At 40.6% G+C, this 18924-nt stretch overlaps 1 protein-coding gene and 1 long non-coding RNA gene across 3 annotated transcripts; one reads left to right on the forward strand and one right to left on the reverse strand.

The window, feature by feature from the left end:
* Positions 1 to 689: 689 nt before the first annotated feature.
* Positions 690 to 12565, reverse strand: ppp1r21 (protein phosphatase 1, regulatory subunit 21). 2 transcript variants are annotated; one of them, XM_089012391.1, is made up of 22 exons: positions 11945 to 12565; positions 10808 to 10876; positions 10294 to 10440; positions 9883 to 9984; positions 9649 to 9813; positions 9501 to 9559; positions 9308 to 9402; positions 8830 to 8882; positions 8534 to 8683; positions 8345 to 8446; positions 8174 to 8262; positions 7958 to 8094; positions 7781 to 7873; positions 6644 to 6771; positions 6046 to 6195; positions 5745 to 5837; positions 5247 to 5495; positions 4952 to 4987; positions 4738 to 4854; positions 3742 to 3840; positions 3533 to 3661; positions 690 to 1877 (listed from the first exon to the last, which is right to left on the reverse strand). In XM_089012391.1, the coding sequence occupies exons 1-22, from the start codon at positions 12002 to 12004 to the stop codon at positions 1848 to 1850; spliced, it is 2352 nt and encodes a 783-aa protein (XP_088868517.1). In that variant the 5' UTR covers positions 12005 to 12565; the 3' UTR covers positions 690 to 1847. The 2 variants fall into 2 exon arrangements, with proteins under 2 accessions (XP_088868517.1, XP_088868515.1); XM_089012389.1 differs by having other exon boundaries at positions 4738 to 4875.
* On the forward strand, positions 1886 to 10460 carry LOC148889450 (uncharacterized). Its single transcript, XR_016116940.1, has 4 exons — positions 1886 to 2530; positions 4713 to 4786; positions 8034 to 8102; positions 10323 to 10460. It is a non-coding gene; the product is annotated as an uncharacterized LOC148889450 (long non-coding RNA).
* Positions 12566 to 18924: the final 6359 nt, after the last annotated feature.

Here is an 18924-nt window from a genome sequence, read left to right on the forward strand (position 1 = left end):
GAGTGAGACAAAACTGTTTGTTACCATACAGAGAGCAGTCGTCGGACCATTTTCTTGAACAAAGTAATTTACACGATTGGGTTTATTTACTGTTCATTCCAAATAAAAACTGAAATTATGAGCAAAATCCCTTCAACTCTGATCCTTTTTTTGACTTGATGCACAGCTCAAATATATGCATGCATATTACAAAAAAATGTGTGAATGAACATTAAAGTTAAGATGCTATGGTGTCTAAGGGGAAATTAAATCCATATTTTTCCATTTTCACTATCTTGTACTTTGTTGAAGTGGACGCATGGAAATGTGTGCACACACAGAACTGTAAGGTGAACTGCATGCTCACACTTATAAATTGGCCATATCATATACGGTATGCTCACACTTATAAATTGGCCATATCATATAGGAGTATATGCTGCCAAGTCAACTACCATATATGTCATATACGGTAGTTGACTTGTGTGTTTTGAAGCAGCATCGGCATCTTGTGTGAAGCAAGAGCAATATAAAGCACTACAAACTACAACCGATTTTTTTTTTGCAATATACATGTAATCCTGTTAAATAAATTCTGAAACGGCTCACCATGTCAAGTTAAAGGGTGTCATCTTGTTTCCCAGTACGTGACTTAACAAAATAAACAAACAAAAAAATGCAAAGGATTATGCAAAGCCAGCGCATTGTAAAGAGAAAATCCTCTTTATTCTGATGTGCACACACATTGTGGGCTTTTGAGACGTTTACACTGTGAGGATACTAGTTCAGTTCTTTCCATCATGTGAAAACAGTTGGTAAATCCTTGACCGAGTGAAGACCAGCAACCAACCACCAAGAGGCTACTGTGCCTTCCCTCATCCTGTCACAACAAGCCAGAACTGAAAGTGCAGCTGCACAAATGCACGCTGCATGAACCAGCTTGTCTAAGCAACACACTGAGTCCAGGCAACAACACATCTCACAATACAAACTTGAGACACACCTAAAATAATTTGAGACTTCATATTTTATGAAACATTTACACGTTCAGTGATAATACACAATGTTATATTCAGTTTATGTGCATTTTGAAGATTGAAACATACAATTAACCATATACTGCAATGCATTGACTAAATGTATGCTTACAATAACTGCAAGACACAATACATTTTGAGGCTCCAACATTCCAACAGGAGGTTGTATCAAACTTATTTATAAAAAAATGTTAACTACGGTTGGAAAGGAAGATCGCACCTTGGGATTAGATGCTTTGCAGGCTACAACTTGTCCATTTCTTTCATGTAAACAATTTATCAGTCAGAGGTTCTTGGCAGACTTCTGCAATGACTCTCAATGAATAAGGTATGGTTTCAAGTGTTGATTTGTTGGTTAATCGTTGGAAGCCCTTCTTAGCATATGCAGTGCGAGGAGATTTATAGTATAAAGGCGTGAAACAATATGTGCATGTAAAACGAGCAACACACACATTTTGTATTCAGTGCAAAGCAAAACCAATGTTGTATTCCCACACATACACACAACCAGGAAAAACAGAAAAGCTGATTGATTGAACAGGGTTTGGTCTTTATGTCAGACAATCTATTCATTTCCTGTGGTCCGTTTGGAAGGCCCCATTCTGCTCTGGCCAAAAAGGTCAAACAGCTTGCAGCACAAAATACACGGTGCTGTGTTAGGAGGAAAGAAAAGGCCTTTGAAACTTTGCTTGTGATCTGGTATTGGGTACATGGTGGTCTTTAGTACCAGGATGCCACAGTGTGGGTGTGTGTCGAGGGAGGTTGCTTTTTGGGAGGCTTCAGTCGTTTCAAAATGCTCTCATGATGCCATTACTTTTGCGAAGGGAACCGCTAGCGGCCTTTGTTCTTCTTGGTGTTTGTCTGTAGAAGATATATATACAATCATATGAAAAAAAGTTGGCTTACTTTGTGCCGATTTTTCCAAGAGCAACAAATTACTTTAATTCCATAAAGAATCATAATAATTTCATTCCGTATGAAATCATAATCACGAAGAACAATGTCAAGGATATGTGTGCATTCATAAATTGTATGTAAAATCGGGGATTTTGAATTCTTGTTTGAGCTGCAATATGTGGTTTGCCTCGGTTGTCTTGCCTCCCATTGTACAACCCTTCGTGAGATTGTGCAAGAGCTGCATGTGAAAGGGAGGCATCTGCGATAGTACAGGTCATAATTTATAAATGATTTCACCACACTGAACGGAGGTGAAGTAAAAAGGAAAACACACCAATTTGTGTCAGACGTATGCCCGCAAACTAATGACTCAGGTTTACTTTGCATTCCTTTAAGAATCTAGAAACACGCTGGGTCTTGTTTCAGTCCTTGAAGAGAAAACCACCACCTACAGATCACGCACATATTCTTTCCTGCCATTTGAAAACATGTTCTTAAGCAGGCCAGAGCATGCACGCACACCCACACACTCACACACATGTAGCGGACCTCTTCAACTCAGACCTAATGTCTTTTTCAAATGGTGCCAGCAGGTGTGTTTCCCATCAGACTGCGTGGTAAGCACATTGCTTCTACTACCTCTGTGTCCATCTCGTAACTGGCAGAATCTTTACAACGGCACGGCTCACAGGCTGAAAACATAACTTAATGTCTTGAGAGGTGCTTGAGTTTTCACACTCCTTAGAGTTTTCATCACCCAAGCTGCCTAAGATCACTCATTAGGGTGCCACTAATTTCATAAAAAAAATCATCAATGTATAATACTGTATAGTAATACTAGTATTTCACTATTAACTACAGGTATTTGAAAAGTTAGCATACAGCAATTGCCAACTAATATTACAATAAATTGATCTCCCAAATGCGTACCTTTAAAAAAATGAATGGTGCTGACTGTTTTCAAAGAAAATTAACTTGTTTCCTTGGAAATGTCAACAAAATCCTGCAAGGGTTATTTAGCACTCCTGTTACCCACCAATGAAATAGATTATTGTCAGTGTGGATAAATGACTGCTTCTACAATGTATTGTCTCAACCAGCGTCTTTGAAAATGATTAGAGTGATTGACACCTTTATTATTGGGCTACATTTTATAAGCGTGAAATAATTCCCCTCATGTTCACCACCATGTTGAGTGTTAACAGTGGAAAAATAGCTCATCAGCAATCAAAATATTTAATGATGATGAATTAAAAGGGTCACATTTACAGGTCACACAAGTGTGAGCAGATTTCCAATATACTCGCTCTGCCACACATTTTATGGGCATAATGCGACTATGTAGGTGCAGTCTGCAAACTCAGATATAATACATGCATAGTTAGCAACATATCTCTCTTAACTTTTCTTTGTAATCTTAAATTATTTAACATTTAATTTGGGACAGTATGAATCGGAGAGATGTTATCTGACACAATAAAGACGACGGTAAAATAAGTGCTTCAATTTGTAAATTCACCATGAAGAGTGGCGGCAGACAAAAACGTATCAAGGTGCCCTCATTGGATGGGTTTCAATCATTTAAGAAACCATTAAAAAGAAAGGATGCTTGAGTGTACCTTGCTGCCCAGTTTAAGAGTGTCGATCTCTTCTCTCTGTTTGCTTAATGTCTCATTCATACTACACAAATGGTCACTCATCATGCTCAGCTGATCCTCATAGCTCCTCTTGGTCGTGCTCAATTCATCCTGTGCGGCACACGACACAATGTCAACTGAGGGAATAAGAGTGTGAAGAACTCGGTGCTTTTGTTGGACAATCAACATACCTGCAAGTGCGTGATGTTTTGATTGGCACGTTTCATCTCCTCGACAAAAGTTTCACGGGATTTCTCTGCAATGGCTAGTCTTTTGGCCAAAGCGCGACACTGAAACAATAAAGTAGTAGGTTTTTTTCTGAAGGTGACCAATAGGTTCAGGAACAGTTTATCATCTCTGACGCACAAAGGGGACTAGGTCCATTGCTACTGCTAGGGTACAAATTGGAGAAGTACAGGGTGACCCAAAAAGACGCATACCCATGAATATTTTAATTGTGGCTTTGATTAAAGAGCTATTTATTTCAAATTACAACCACACATTATTCAGTTTATGGAAGACCATTCGCCAGAGTTTCAGCTATTCCTGTCTATGTTTAGTCAATTTATGGCTTTCCAAATGTACACCATTTCGTTGCAAGCAAACCTGTACCCGTCTGACAAAGTTGTCAATCACTTTTGCACACTCCTCTTTCGGGAGGGTGACCCAAAAAGATGGTGTCCTACTGGGTCCCTCACTTCAGCAATGTTTTCTACGGAAATTTTGTGAATTTTGAAATTTGCAGAAATTTGTGAATTTGCAGATTATTTAACTGTGTGATTATTTTATTTAACACAGATTATTAGACTATGTAAACTAATAGTACTGGTGAGGAAAGGCAGCTATTTGACACCAGAGTTGAGGAAATTGTGTTTTTAAAATCACCATGAATTAGACAAAGCTGGACAACCCAATATCACATGAGGTGTTTTAATTTAAGAACAAAGATAAGGGACACATAGCGCCGACTGATCGTCCCTCTGCTCCCTTCCCTTCAAATATATGGAAGGAACACATGTTTTATGAATCATGACTGATGTTTTACATCTACTCTGTAAGAAGCATTAAGATGACTTGTGATGCTAAATGGCTCCAAAAAACGTATTTACTGAAAAGCAATTATATATATATATTTTTTTTTTTTTTTTTTTTTTTTTTTTAGATAGACTTTCAAGTGAAGGCTTCACCTCAGAATAGAAATGCACTGCTTTGCTGTCTGACGCCTGGAGATGAGTGGTGAGTTCTCCCACTCTGGTCATGTAGTGAGTCTTTATCAACTGCTCCCTGGACTCCTCGTCTCCTACCTGCAAAACACACGCAACATCCTGCAATGTTCCGCACAATTTATCCATGGAGTATAGACTGCTTTGAACTTTTTCATATAAATGCATAACCACTCACATGCTCAGCTAAGGGCAAAGTGCACAACATGCCAATCTGGAAAGAGGAGACATAAGCACAGCTGTTGAGTAAACTGCTACAATAAAGTCTGCACATAACCTGCCTGATCAGTGAGCCATGACCAGTTCTGGACTGTGGGGGCACTGTGAGCCTCTACAACAGGTTTCTCTTAAGTGCTGCCTCATTAATCACTATGCAAGTATGGGAACTACAAGAACATACAATAATTGTTCCAGAAACTCCAGCCATACATTGGAACTTTTTTTTACAAGACCAACTTAAAAAGTGACTGTACCAGGCTGGTGCACATAGTTTCTTTTGCAGTTTTCTGCGCTGTCTCCACTTCCTTGTGATTCTGTGTCACCGGGCTGACTGCAGACATCTGCGAGTTCTGACCTTCCCCAAAAGCCATAGCGAGCTGTGCTTCCAGGTGTGAGATACGCTGGTTTTCTTTTTCAAGCCGCACTTTTCCAAGCTGAGCTTCCAGGAGCCAGTGTTCTTTTTCCTGCTCAAGACGTGCAATCTTTTCCTGACCCTGCTGCACCTGCAGAGAAAAAAACAAAAAGAGGCACACAAAGCAAACCAAGCATAAAAATTAAGAAGCGAGGAGGGGAAAAAAGGATTCCAGCGAGCAGGAGCTTTTTCTTCAGCAATTTCGATAATGGTAAAATAGTGCATTCAACTTGAAGTAGCAATTTTCCCTGTCTCAGCCTCATTCAAAACAGTCACATAACATCTGCATACGGCCGGATGCGAGCATATTTTTTTACTATTAGCAGAAACAGCTTCATACCTGTTGAGTGAGACCTTCTCTACTCTCAGCGGAGCTTGTGAGTATCCGGCGATTTGACAGCGCTTCTCTGTATGGAACGGACTGTGGCCGGGGCTAGACTCACGCAGTGACAAAAATAAATACATGATGATGCAATAGTTGTCTACATTACATGTGCCTAAAGGTGTTTTTGTATCCCACAACGGCCAACTACTAATAGTATAATAAACACATTGTTAAAAAGCCAATTTTAAATATAGCTCTGTACTTGATTAATACAGCAGTATGTTAAAATTAGTAGGAAGAGGCCGGGAATGCTTACCTTGTTGAGCGAATGAATGTAAGCAGCTGCTTTCTTTTTATTGGAAAGCATAATCTCGGCCTGCAAGGGGTTAAAGGCGAATGTGTTTCCTCTGGGACCGTAGCCCGATGACGTGAAGAAATCCAAATTGTTGCTGAAGAATGTGGCAAGCTGCAAGAAGCCACACACATTATGGCTTGTAAAATTCAACTCATAGTAGCCACTTCAGACAAAAGTCAACAGTGATGGATAAAATAAATGTCTGTGCAGTTAGGATTCCTCCTGCAGAGATGCTCAATCTCAAAATGTTCGATTCACACATCCTGTGCCAGCATGTGTGCAAGCAACCGCCCTGGGCTTCTCATCAGACACGTCTTTATTCAAAAAGAGAAATCGTTTCTCGCTAAGTCTAACTGGGGAGCAGCTGCAAAAACTGTGATTTTTGACAGTAGCTTTGAAATTGTAACTGCTGGCCACCTGAGTTCTGCCTTTAGTGGCTATTTAGCATCATGATACCAACCGCTGTCAAATCTCGACTGTGCATCAGAAGGCATAATGTGATGCAAGCATTAGAGAGGAACCACGAACCAGGTTGCTGATCGCCCCCCATTGGCCATACCTTGCCTGTGCTGTTGGTCAGTGAGCCGAGGGAGCCCAGCAGACACTCGGTCGTGGTGAAGAGTTTCTGTGTGGTGGTGGGGAGCTCCTGCTCTAAAGTGGCCTTCTGGTTGTAGTGTTTGGACATTTCTACGTGCACACATGAACACACATATGCGGAACAGTAAGAATAGCAAGGGATGTATCTGTATTGCAACCAATTTGAATCAGATTTCGAAATGAATGCAGATAGTGAACGGACACGTACAGGAAGTGTTGCTAAAAATTGCCTTTCCATTAAATATTTGGTCAACGTGTTTTTCACGTCAAATGGTAATTAGTCAACTCTACAATAGTTTCATTCGAGGCTTTATGCAAATGTTTAATATCCTAAGTGGTATCATGAAAAAGTGTGAAAGGAAAGCTGTGCTTGAGATTGTCAGGTGTATCATTAGTTGTTTAGTTTGTCTCAATGTCAACCAAGTTTCAGTTTGATTTTTTTCATCATTTTGGTAAAAAAAAAACAACAACCCTACATCATGCATGATGAGATTACGACTCCTTTCCCTTTGTTATATAAGGAAACCGCCCATTCTCCCAACATCTGTTTATGAGGGTGGCAGGTGTGCTGTAGCCTACCCCAGCTCATTTTGGGTAAGAGGCAGGATACAGCCTGAACTGATTACCTGAAAAAACATGGGCAGACAATTTACAATGAAGACAAAGGGCCTGGCTCTACCACATGTCATGGTGTGGGCAGTAAAGGAAGTGAAATTAAATAAAAACCATCCAGAGCACTGACAACGGTCATTAGACACTGTTAGTGGAGAAGTTGTCTTCCCATCCAGTTGGTTATGTCAAAAAAACTAACTGATGCCTCAATCACTGTTCTTGGGGCTGACTTCATACCATATGCTCATGACAATCTTATTGTTTTATTCTGTACACTATTCTGGTGTCTTGTCTTTTTAAATAGACTTCACCCATTAAAATAACAATTGAAAAACCACTCGAGGGTGTGTGAAAGCCATCCATCCCTATGACACGGTCAACCATCACAGAGCGCCAAAGTGTCTTTGCATCCGGGTGGGGTTCAAATATTTTATGTGACTCAATCTGATGTGAACTAAACGATCATACAGTTGAAATGGCTGCTTACCTTTCACAACATCATAAAGACTATGCAGGCAAGCCGCCAATTGGGTGAAGACAGCAGACGTGCTACTTTGTGGCATTCGATCCTGGTGAAAGCCTGAGACAAAAAGTGCACATTTATATGGATTTTTTTTAAAGGACAAAATTATAAATGAGGTTTGAATGATTCATGTTAACCTACTTGGAAAGGTCAACAGGTGAATGTAGTTCTGTAGCTTGTCAAACACTAAAGTCACTCTTTTCATATCATTCTGTAGTTCCCGGTTCTTTGCTGTCAGGGTTGCAGTGCAAAGTGGTGTCTGGCACTCCTCCTCTAGGCTGGGAGGGTAAGACAGTTAAACAAAACATCCTCCTCCACTCTCTGCGTTTATCTCACAGATGCAAGAACACCACTGACCTTTTTAGTTGATAAGGGAGAAGCTTTTGGAGGAAGCGGGTATATGTGGAGAAAATGTCACTGAAGTTCTTCATCTTGTCCACAGTCTCCTACAAGTCGACAAGATAAAATAGACTTTAGTCGGATCCAAAGACAGAAAACACAACAAGTCTTTGTAAAAGCATCTCTCACCAGAACTGTGACAGTGTCCTCCGTGATACTTTGGTGTAACTGCAGAAAACTGTCCTCCAGGGGGCGGACATACACTGCATTCTCATGCAGATACTGAGAGAACTGTCAAGAGATAAAGTTTGTTACCCTTACCACCCATTAATTTTAAAATTGGCATCAGATGTTGTGTATGGTTGCTATTATACTAACCTTCTGATTCAAAGGGGAAATGGACTCAATAGAGGAGTCCAGTGGATAAATGTGGACTCTCTGCTCAGTGTAAGAATGGAAATTCAGCAGGCCAGCTACCAGGTCTTGAATGAAGCTCAAGGCTTGACCCGCTACATCTCGGGCTTTGAGCTGAATTTGGAAAGGAGGAGGGGGGGAATTCAATCAAAACCACAGCATGTGCTCATTTTAAAAACACCCTTGATGTTTGAGATCCAAATCTAAAAAGAATAAACAGTACTGTACTTTACAGATGAGTCTGTTTCTTGAACACTCACCTGATGTCTTCGATTGTGTGCGGGCACATTTAGACTGTTGTAGTCACTGAATTCTGGAGAATTTGAGAAGGAAGATAGTTCAATATGCATAATATTCCACTTATCTGATCCTAAATGTTGAGGACATTCAGATGAACCGCACAAGGTACTCTGCTTACGACGGCACTGACTTGAGTTTTCAAGCTTATGGCGGACAATGAATTAACACACACATACGAGAAAAGAATAAATTGTCATGTGCCAAAATCAGATTTTTACATTGCACAATGGGCTAAAATTGAAACAAATATTTACTGACTTTACAAGACCATGAGCATAGGGGAGGAATTAGCTTTGTCAGGCTCCAATTTACAAATTTGTTTTGAATTCATAAACGGAGAAGCCAATGTACATACTAACTGAAAGATACAGTCTTTCTCCTACATTAGTGAGAAAAATTCCGACAGTAAACTTTCATTTTTGAGCACAAACCACTCACTGGTGTCGTTAAAGAGCACTTTCTCCTGAATGACACTGCTGCTTTGTTTCAGTTGTCTGTTCAGTTCTGACTGACATCGCCTTAACTGCTGCTGACTGCACACAAAAAGGTTCAATAGAACAATTTATTAAACCAGGGCCGAGGTGCAAATCCATCATGGAACTTAAAACAAATAAAAAACAAGGAGACGTACCACTCTTCTGTTCTCAATCTGCAATCTTTTCCCTCCCTCTCCAGAGTCTGTGTTTTCACCTTAGAGGAACACACACAAATAAATTCATGTCTACTTACAATCGCATGATAATTCATCCTTTTTGCTTTTTGTTCAAGCACATCCTTACCTCCAATCGCGCCTTGTCACTCTGCAGCCTTTCAATGGTTTCTGTGTACTTTGTAGAAAGTCCATCTACGACAGTCTGGTGGTGTTGAGATTCTCGCTCCAACTCCTTTAGCCTTGTCTTCATCTCAGCCTCCTGTCTCTTATGCTGCTCATCTGCCTCGTAAAACTAAAGGACACAGGAGCAAAAATAATGAAGACTCCTCAGCTGTTCAGGCCTAAAAATAATCTGCATTACCTGAATGTGAAGCCTCTCATTTTCTTCAATCTTTTTCTGCAGGTCCTCGTCAAAAACACTTTGTGTCCGCACACCATGGTGTGAAGGAGAATCTCCTTTGTTCTGAGAGTGGAACAATAAAAGCATTTAATAGTTACCATCGAAACGCAGGAGGACAATTTGTTGAGTATTTCTTTTCTGAGATAAACAGTTAGCCTCAAGCCACTGATCACAAAAATAGTGATATCATTTTGGTCAAATAGCACATAATTAAAGCACGTCTGGCAAACAGTTCTGAGATTGGTAGACCAAATCGCAGCTCAGGCCATTCTGTGTGTATGCATATTCTCCCCTTGCTTATGTGTTTTCTCCAGTTAGGATCGATACAATAACTTTCCAATATATAAATGTGAGTTCCGTCACCATGATCACCTTTCCCCTTTTGCCCTTTGCTTCACTAGCAACTAGCTCTTCTTGAAGAAGTTCCACCCTTTTCGCCAGCTGCTGGTTCCGAAAGCTGAGGCTGTCCATCTCCTGCTCCTGCTTCCTAAGGCTCTGATCCCTCTGCTTCAGTTGCTCCTGAAGAATGACAAAGACCCAAACACCAAAAACAATGGAGTCATGGTGCAGCAAACATTAGGATTTTCTGAGGTCAAGCCATATTTCTGGATAAGGGTCTTCATTATTAAATGTGTGACCAAACATGGTATCTGGTATGACAAGACTCTGACAAGAATTGATTCCAGTTCAAAGCCCAAAATTGCAGGTCTTGAGTGTCACACATTCGTCTCTCTATTAGCACAAGTCAATTTCATAAAACTTTTGCTATATCTCAAAATAAAAGACATTTATTTGGCTCTGCAGCATGCGCGACAGGACAGGGGTAAATATCTGAGCAGGCAGTAAATTAATGCAGAGGTGTGCTCTGTGATTTGTCTTTTTTTACTTTGAGTGATCCAGAGTTGGCCTGCTCATCGATAACTGCCTTCTTCAGCACTTGGTTCTGGGCACGTAGCTGGAAAAATATAGACAACAGGATAAAATAAAGATCACTCCTTTTTTAGTGAATGTTATTTCAACAGAAATCACACTTGTTGAAAACCCTGAACAATACTAGCCCAACTGTCTGTACAACTACATAGTCAGCACTTCCTGAGCGTGATATAGCGGTTCACTAACTGGTTCATCCATCAAACAGGAAGGAGCACACACTGACCAAGGGCCATACAGTCAGCTGACATGGAAACAAAGGGCACATAGAGGAACAAACAGCCATTAGTGTTATTTAGAACTAATTTAACCATATGGAATCCTGAAAAAAAATGACTACATGTTGTGTGGATTCCGATATTTACATGCAACATGCCTCGACACCACCCACACAAAAGAAGTTCTTATCCCGTGACTATAAAGTGTCCTTGAGAGTTTTGAAAGGCGCTTAGAATTTAAATGTATTATTATTATTATTATTATTATTATTATTATTATTATTATTATTATTATTCAAGCAAACGAGTTTGGTCAACTGAAGTTTTATAACATTCTAATCAATGTTTCTGTTTAAATACGAGTTTGAACATTCACTATAATGTGATGAGACTGTTTTTCGTTTCAGGGGATTGGATACTATTCAAAAAGAGATAAGGCAAATGTATTTCGAAAGGCTATCTTGTGTGCTGCAGGTAAATAAAATAATCAAAATGTCAATTCAATATCATTACTCAGAAGTTATTTAAAATTGTAAATATTAGCACGAAAAAACTACAGTTAAAGCACATTCATACACTTATTAAGAAGCAAAAGTGAGCGAATAAAACCTACACGTGGTGCACTTGATTCCTACAATATTGTTGGGGAAGGCATTTGCATGTTGAACCTTACAGGAAAATACGCTTCATGATATGGTCACAGTGAACCTGTTTCATTGAAATGATCAATTGAATAATTTCGCACTGAGTAGACAAGTAAAACGTTAGTAGATAATGGAGTGGGGACAGGGAGAGGGTAAAATCACATCTAAGCATTTCTTTCGTGACAGTCTATCAATTTGGAATCAGACATTGGACAATGAAAGTTACTTTACCTTTGAGTATTCCTGTGCCAACCTGGTGTATTTGGTCTGCAGATCCGTGACATTGGCCATAATTTAATCTAAACCCTGCCGCGTGCGGTGTTGCCTTCTTCCCCGTACGATATGATTTCCCAACGAAATTGAGAAAAAGTCCTCACTCAGTTTACCGGATGCAATGAGTGAGTGATAAGCAACCTCGGTTAGCTCAGGTTAAAAGCCTCCAAATATGACGTTCTTGCGAGCTTCTTGTTCACTAATATAAATAATTTGCTGTGCACACCTCGCTAAAATGCGAGAACCATCGTTTTCGGACAACGTGGTCATCTGATTTACGCAATGGGGTAAATGCGGATGTTCTTCGGACTTTAAAGGGACTTGTTTGAGTTAGCATTATCAGCGACGACAACGCGTAAGGCTAACTTGTTAGCAAAGTAGCAAAACACAAGCCGGTGATCGTAAAGAAAGCATTAATAAAGTTATCCGGAACACTACTCCCTCCGTATACTATCAAATGGGAAGAGTGGCTGTTGTTACATTGGCAAACAAAGCCTTGACGAGCCAGTCATCACCAAAATGACATTTCTTTTTATTACTACTCGGCGATCCTACCAGGCAAAAACACAAAGGTCAGAGGTCAAGGAAAACGGGACTGTTGTTCTATTCTTAGTGTGCCCTCTTGCGGTTGGAGGCATATGGTGAAGGGCAAAAAGAAAATTCAACTGAGGAAGAGAGACATAAAGAGAAAGAGAGAGTAAGAGAGAGTGAGAGAGTTTTTAACTTTTAGAATGATTTATTGAATTAGTTCATTCTTTTCACAGGAGCATTTCACCAGATTTTAGTTTAAAACATACTTTCAAATGTATCAGTATTGGATAAATCATGATTGATGAAAAACACTCATGCAGATAAGTGGCAACAAAGATCACGCTACAGCACTACTTGTGAGTCGGTTATCAATCTGTGAATCTGACTTGCAGAATATTTTTTTTCTTTTCCAGGTGAAATGATATGTGGTTTATTGATGAAAATGTTTCTTCAGCCGTCATCTGTACTTCTTTGAAGGTGTCGGACGTTATCCAAGAAACTTTGTCAGCAAACTAAAGTCTTACTGGTAGTTTAGGCCCTATATATATATATATATATATATATATCGCATCTCGTCCAAGGTAGGGGCAAGGTAGTCCACACTGAAGGGGTCTCACTCACTGAAGGAACAATAGCAGACATTGAAAACAGCTACAAGTACCTCGGTATACCACAGGCCAATGGCAACCTCGAATTAGCAACAAGGAAAGCGGCTACGACCAAATACCTCCAGCGGGTGAGGCAAGTCCTCAGAAGCCAGCTCAATGGCAAGAACAAGACCCAGGCAATAAACAGCTATGCCCTGCCAGTGATCAGATCCCCTGCAGGAATAATAAGGTGGCCAAAGGAAGAGATTCAGACCACGGATGTTAAGACCCGAAAACTCCTCACCATGCACGGAGGGTTCCATCCCAAGTCCAGCACCCTGAGACTGTACACAAGCCGTAAGGAAGGAGGCCGGGGACTAGTGAGTGTGAGAGCCACTGTCCAGGATGAAACATCCAAGCTCCATGAATACATCAAAGAGAAGGCTCCAACGGATGATGTACTCAGAGAATGTCTCAGTCAATGGGGAACAGAGGATGAGGTGCTGGAAGAGGGACAATCATGGGAGGAAAAGCCCCTACACGGGATGTACCACCGAACCATAGCAGAAGTGGCTGATCTCAAGAAGTCCTATCAGTGGCTAGAGAGGGCTGGCCTAAAGGACAGCACAGAGGCACTCATCCTGGCTGCCCAAGAGCAGGCCCTGAACACCAGAGCCATAGAGGCAGGGATATACCACACCAGACAAGACCCAAGGTGTAGGTTGTGCAAAGAGGCACCTGAGACAATCCAACACGTAACTGCAGGGTGTAAGATGCTGGCAGGGAAAGCCTACATGGAGCGCCATAACCAGGTGGCTGGCATAGTCTACCGAAACATCTGTGCGGAGTATGGACTGGAAACCCCAAGGTCAAAATGGGAAACACCTCCCAAGGTGGTAGAGAATGACGGAGCAAAAATCCTGTGGGACTTCCAGATACAGACTGACAAGATGGTAATGGCCAACCAACCTGATATCGTGGTCATAGATAAAGGGGAAAGGAAAGCCGTTGTCGTGGATGTAGCAGTCCCGAGTGATGGGAACATCAGAAAGAAGGAACATGAGAAAATCGAGAAATACCAAGGGCTCAGAGAGGAGCTGGAGAGAGCCTGGAAGGTAAAGGTGACAGTCGTGCCTGTGGTGGTCGGAGCACTTGGGGCAGTGACCCCCAAACTCGACGAGTGGTTGCAACAGATCCCGGGAACAACATCGGATATCTCGGTCCAGAAAAGCGCAGTGCTGGGAACAGCACGGATACTGCGCAGAACCCTCAAGCTTCCATGCCTCTGGTAGAGGACCCGAGCTGAAATGGGGACAGACACCACCCATGGTGGGTGAGACGAGGATTATTATTATTATTTTTATATATATATATATAAATCAGATGATATCTGGTTTGTTCATATTATTTGTTTATAAATTAAACACAGCCACTTAATTTGATTACATTGCAAATAGTTCCTATATGAGAGTATATGAGGGGGAGCAAAATATAATGTTGTATATGATTGCATTAAAGTATTGCTATCAGACAAAATACATGTCAAAAGGTTGGTTGGTGTTCCTTGTTTGGTTTGTTCATGATTGTAATTGGAGCTATTGTATACTCCCGGAATGAATTAGTATATTCTGTTAATGTAGCACAATGTCAGAAATCCCATACAAATGACCCAAAATTGAATTTGAATTGATAAGAAACTAATGTTATTCCACAAACACACACCAAAGCCTCTTATAATTAGTTTTGTGTCACTGATCAACTTTTCCACCAAATCATTTTGGATGGAAGGTGTTGATGAACATTTAAAGATAATCTAATAATTCCATGACATCATTTTGACTTCAAGTAAAATGGCGCATTGCTAATGCAGCCAGCGCTGGTCAAATCCTTGTCGTTTCATTTCCTCTAATCCAGTAATCTCTTCACATAGAACACACATTTAAACTGTTGTACAATTGAAATCCTGTTGGACGCTTCAAAATATTTTTATGTAGAAGGGAATATTATTCAGCAACACAAGAAGCATCCTACGCCACATTTGTATGAGGAAAACCGACGCTGCAGCCAGTGGCTCCAGTATTGTCTGGTTGCCTGGCAACTGTCGGCGTGGCGTGGTTGCCAAGGCCATGTGTGTGTGTGTGGGGGGGGGGGGTGCTCTGATTTCCAGTTGAATTAAGGCAGTCAGTAGGGAAAAGCCCCCACCTCCCTACTCCACACACAAGACTCTCTTGAACAATAGTGCAGTACCAATGGGCCCACGTCTCTTGATCAGGGTCACCACCGTGCTCACCCGTCACTCTATGACAAATTAACTGAGCAAATTAACTGAGCAAAGCATGTGTTCAGGACATATGATGATATAGCCATCCCTGGAATGATCCAGGTTAATGTGAGGTGCTATTCTGGCAGCCTGTCATTTTGGAATAGGCAAGTTAAATTAAGGAAGCAGTGTGTGGCGGGGAGTCACACACGTGCTGCTGATCACAGATTGTGCAGTCAAAACACGACTGTAATAGTCAGACTTGGTGGGTAATATTTACCAGCTGTGACATGCTAATGTGAAAACTGAGAAGGCTGCCACATGAATGGCTAGTTTTGGTTGAAAAATGGGCTGTGATTAGCTTATACGAGTGCTTTGGCACTCACAGCAGGTGGAAACATTGATAAGTCGCAAGTGTAGACTACTAACACACTGAAGGAAAAAAAAGTGTTGACTCTGCTAAGAAGAACAGTTTTTTTATTAATAGTTTTGTAATACCATATATAATGCAATTGCATATCTTTGGCGAAAATAAATCTTATAAACATTTTATCAACAGAGGTTAGCATACAAAAACCAAAAATGTGTCAGTCCGAAAGCCATGGCAGACACAAACTGATACTGGGCTGGCAGTTTTTTGTTTTGTTTTTTTGTGTTGTTTGATTCTTTTTTTAAAACAATGCAACATAATTATCCCTATACAGGAGCTGCAACATTCTCACAAAAACACACGACCAATTTTCAATAAAACCTGACAAGCAACAGATCAACCCGTGTCATATGTGCCATTAGTCTTGTGGCAGCCCTCCATGTTGTGTTGTTTCACTGAGACCAACAAAACCTTCCTTTGACAAGTGCTACAGAAAGAGTGAGTGATAATTCTCTTTATCGGGGTGGCGAACCTGATGGTGTTTTGGGGGCCAATTCTGGTTTTACAGTGTTCTCAGATGGACATATCAAATTTGTGAAGAAAAGTGATCTTTAAATCAGACACATGTATTTTAGCACATATCACAAAATATATTATCTATGATGAAAAAATGTTTGTTAAATATTATGGGCTTCTTCTGAGGTATTGATTGCTCTCAGGACTGGAACCCCATTCATGCTCAAAACGCACTGAGCGTCTGCAATGAGACAAGCAGCCTAGGGACTGTGTTGGTTAGTCTCCTCCAATTTCCAGTGACAATCACAATAATTCAAAATTCTTGGAAGCATGGCCGAAGCGGGGCAGTAGTCGTCTTTTAGTTAGCAGAAGTTTAAAAAAATGTACATATGAAGACAAAACATAAAATCATGACATCAGAAATTCTACAGCACAAGAGGGAGATGTGACATTTTGCACCACCCAGGTTGTACATTGATTTTGGCAGCAAAAGAAGGGTTCTGCATTGAAGTTGATTAACATTTTATATCCAGGATAACAAAAATCAAAGAAAATATGGCAGTCAGAGTTACATTTCCAAAATAACAAATAAAACACTTGCTCTATGGACACGGGCAAAATACTTAACACAATCAAAGAGGGAAAACAGGCCACATTGCTGTGAAATCAAAGCAGAACAAGACAAAAATACTTCTCATGTGAACAAAGAAATTAAATGTGCCTCGTCATTCCTTTCAAATGACCAGTGTTTGATGGTGTTCCCACCTGATAAATTAATGTTATAAATAAGGTAAAGATTCACGGACAATTAATTTGTTCTTCTTTCACAGCAAAATAAGACCAGTGTATGAGAGAATTACCGTACGTCTGCAGCTTATTCTGCTGAGAACAAATCCAACCATATAGTGGTCAAAAAGAAAAAAAAAGAAACAATCTAAGGACTGGTTGCGTCACTATACCGTCCAGAGTCCGCTAACATGTCCTGTCAACGGGTTTCTGAAAACTGGGACATCAAGTCACGTCGATCCATCTATAACTATATTGTGGCAACAGGGAAGCATAGTGACTATGGCCCCTTGCAGTTATAAATCAGTGGCACAGTAAAATGTTTGGCACCAACTATGCACGCTATACTTGTGGCCACGAACAACACAATCTGGCACTTATATTCAATTCATTTTTAATAATGTGGGATGAGATGCCACTGTGTATGTGTACGCATTCCCCATACGGTAAAGTACTTGATTCAAAAACCCAAATAGAAATGTGGCTTGCAACCTCCCACAGAAAGCCTGGATGTCATCAGCTGACCGTAAACACCACAATTCACAGCTTGAGGGGGTTTTGTACTTCCTTATTTTGTTTTAAGGTGGAAGAGCAGCGAGAGGAAATCACGTGGCAGAGCGGAAGTGACGACCAATCACAAGTGTGGCACACATCTTCATAAGGATTCCAGTTATGCTGTAGGGAACCATGACTGTACAGTCACATTTATCATTCTTTCAAAGAGCTTGACGGCAACTCTCTCCCAAATCAGGCCTTCTACTTCACTTTGACAAAAAATAAACTGGAAAAATGGTGAATAAATCAGATGATATCTGGTTTGTTCATATTATTTGTTTATAAATTAAACACAGCCACTTAATTTGATTACATTGCAAATAGTTCCTATATGAGAGTATATGAGGGGGAGCAAAATATAATGTTGTATATGATTGCATTAAAGTATTGCTATCAGACAAAATACATGTCAAAAGGTTGGTTGGTGTTCCTTGTTTGGTTTGTTCATGATTGTAATTGGAGCTATTGTATACTCCCGGAATGAATTAGTATATTCTGTTAATGTAGCACAATGTCAGAAATCCCATACAAATGACCCAAAATTGAATTTGAATTGATAAGAAACTAATGTTATTCCACAAACACACACCAAAGCCTCTTATAATTAGTTTTGTGTCACTGATCAACTTTTCCACCAAATCATTTTGGATGGAAGGTGTTGATGAACATTTAAAGATAATCTAATAATTCCATGACATCATTTTGACTTCAAGTAAAATGGCGCATTGCTAATGCAGCCAGCGCTGGTCAAATCCTTGTCGTTTCATTTCCTCTAATCCAGTAATCTCTTCACATAGAACACACATTTAAACTGTTGTACAATTGAAATCCTGTTGGACGCTTCAAAATATTTTTATGTAGAAGTGAATATTATTCAGCAACACAAGAAGCATCCTACGCCACATTTGTATGAGGAAAACCGACGCTGCAGCCAGTGGCTCCAGTATTGTCTGGTTGCCTGGCAACTGTCGGCGTGGCGTGGTTGCCAAGGCCATGTGTGTGTGTGTGTGGGGGGGGGGGTGCTCTGATTTCCAGTTGAATTAAGGCAGTCAGTAGGGAAAAGCCCCCACCTCCCTACTCCACACACAAGACTCTCTTGAACAATAGTGCAGTACCAATGGGCCCGCGTCTCTTGATCAGGGTCACCACCGTGCTCACCCGTCAGTCCTCTATGACAAATTAACTGAGCAAATTAACTGAGCAAAGCATGTGTTCAGGACATATGATGATATAGCCATCCCTGGAATGATCCAGGTTAATGTGAGGTGCTATTCTGGCAGCCTGTCATTTTGGAATAGGCAAGTTAAATTAAGGAAGCAGTGTGTGGCGGGGA

Source organism: Hippocampus bargibanti, linkage group LG13 (assembly GCF_051943395.1).
Source record: "Hippocampus bargibanti isolate YZ-2025 linkage group LG13, ASM5194339v1, whole genome shotgun sequence".
NCBI lineage: Eukaryota > Metazoa > Chordata > Actinopteri > Syngnathiformes > Syngnathidae > Hippocampus > Hippocampus bargibanti.

Excerpts from the sequence above, each read along its gene's own strand:
- ppp1r21 (XM_089012389.1), bottom strand. The coding sequence starts at position 12,004 with ATGGCCAATGTCACGGATCTGCAGACCAAATACACCAGGTTGGCACAG. Across the intron at positions 9,985-10,293 it reads CAAAGGGCAAAAGGGGAAAG|AACAAAGGAGATTCTCCTTC; the intron begins GTGATCATGGTG and ends TTCCACTCTCAG. Across the intron at positions 9,814-9,882 it reads ATGAGAGGCTTCACATTCAG|TTTTACGAGGCAGATGAGCA; the intron begins GTAATGCAGATT and ends TGTGTCCTTTAG.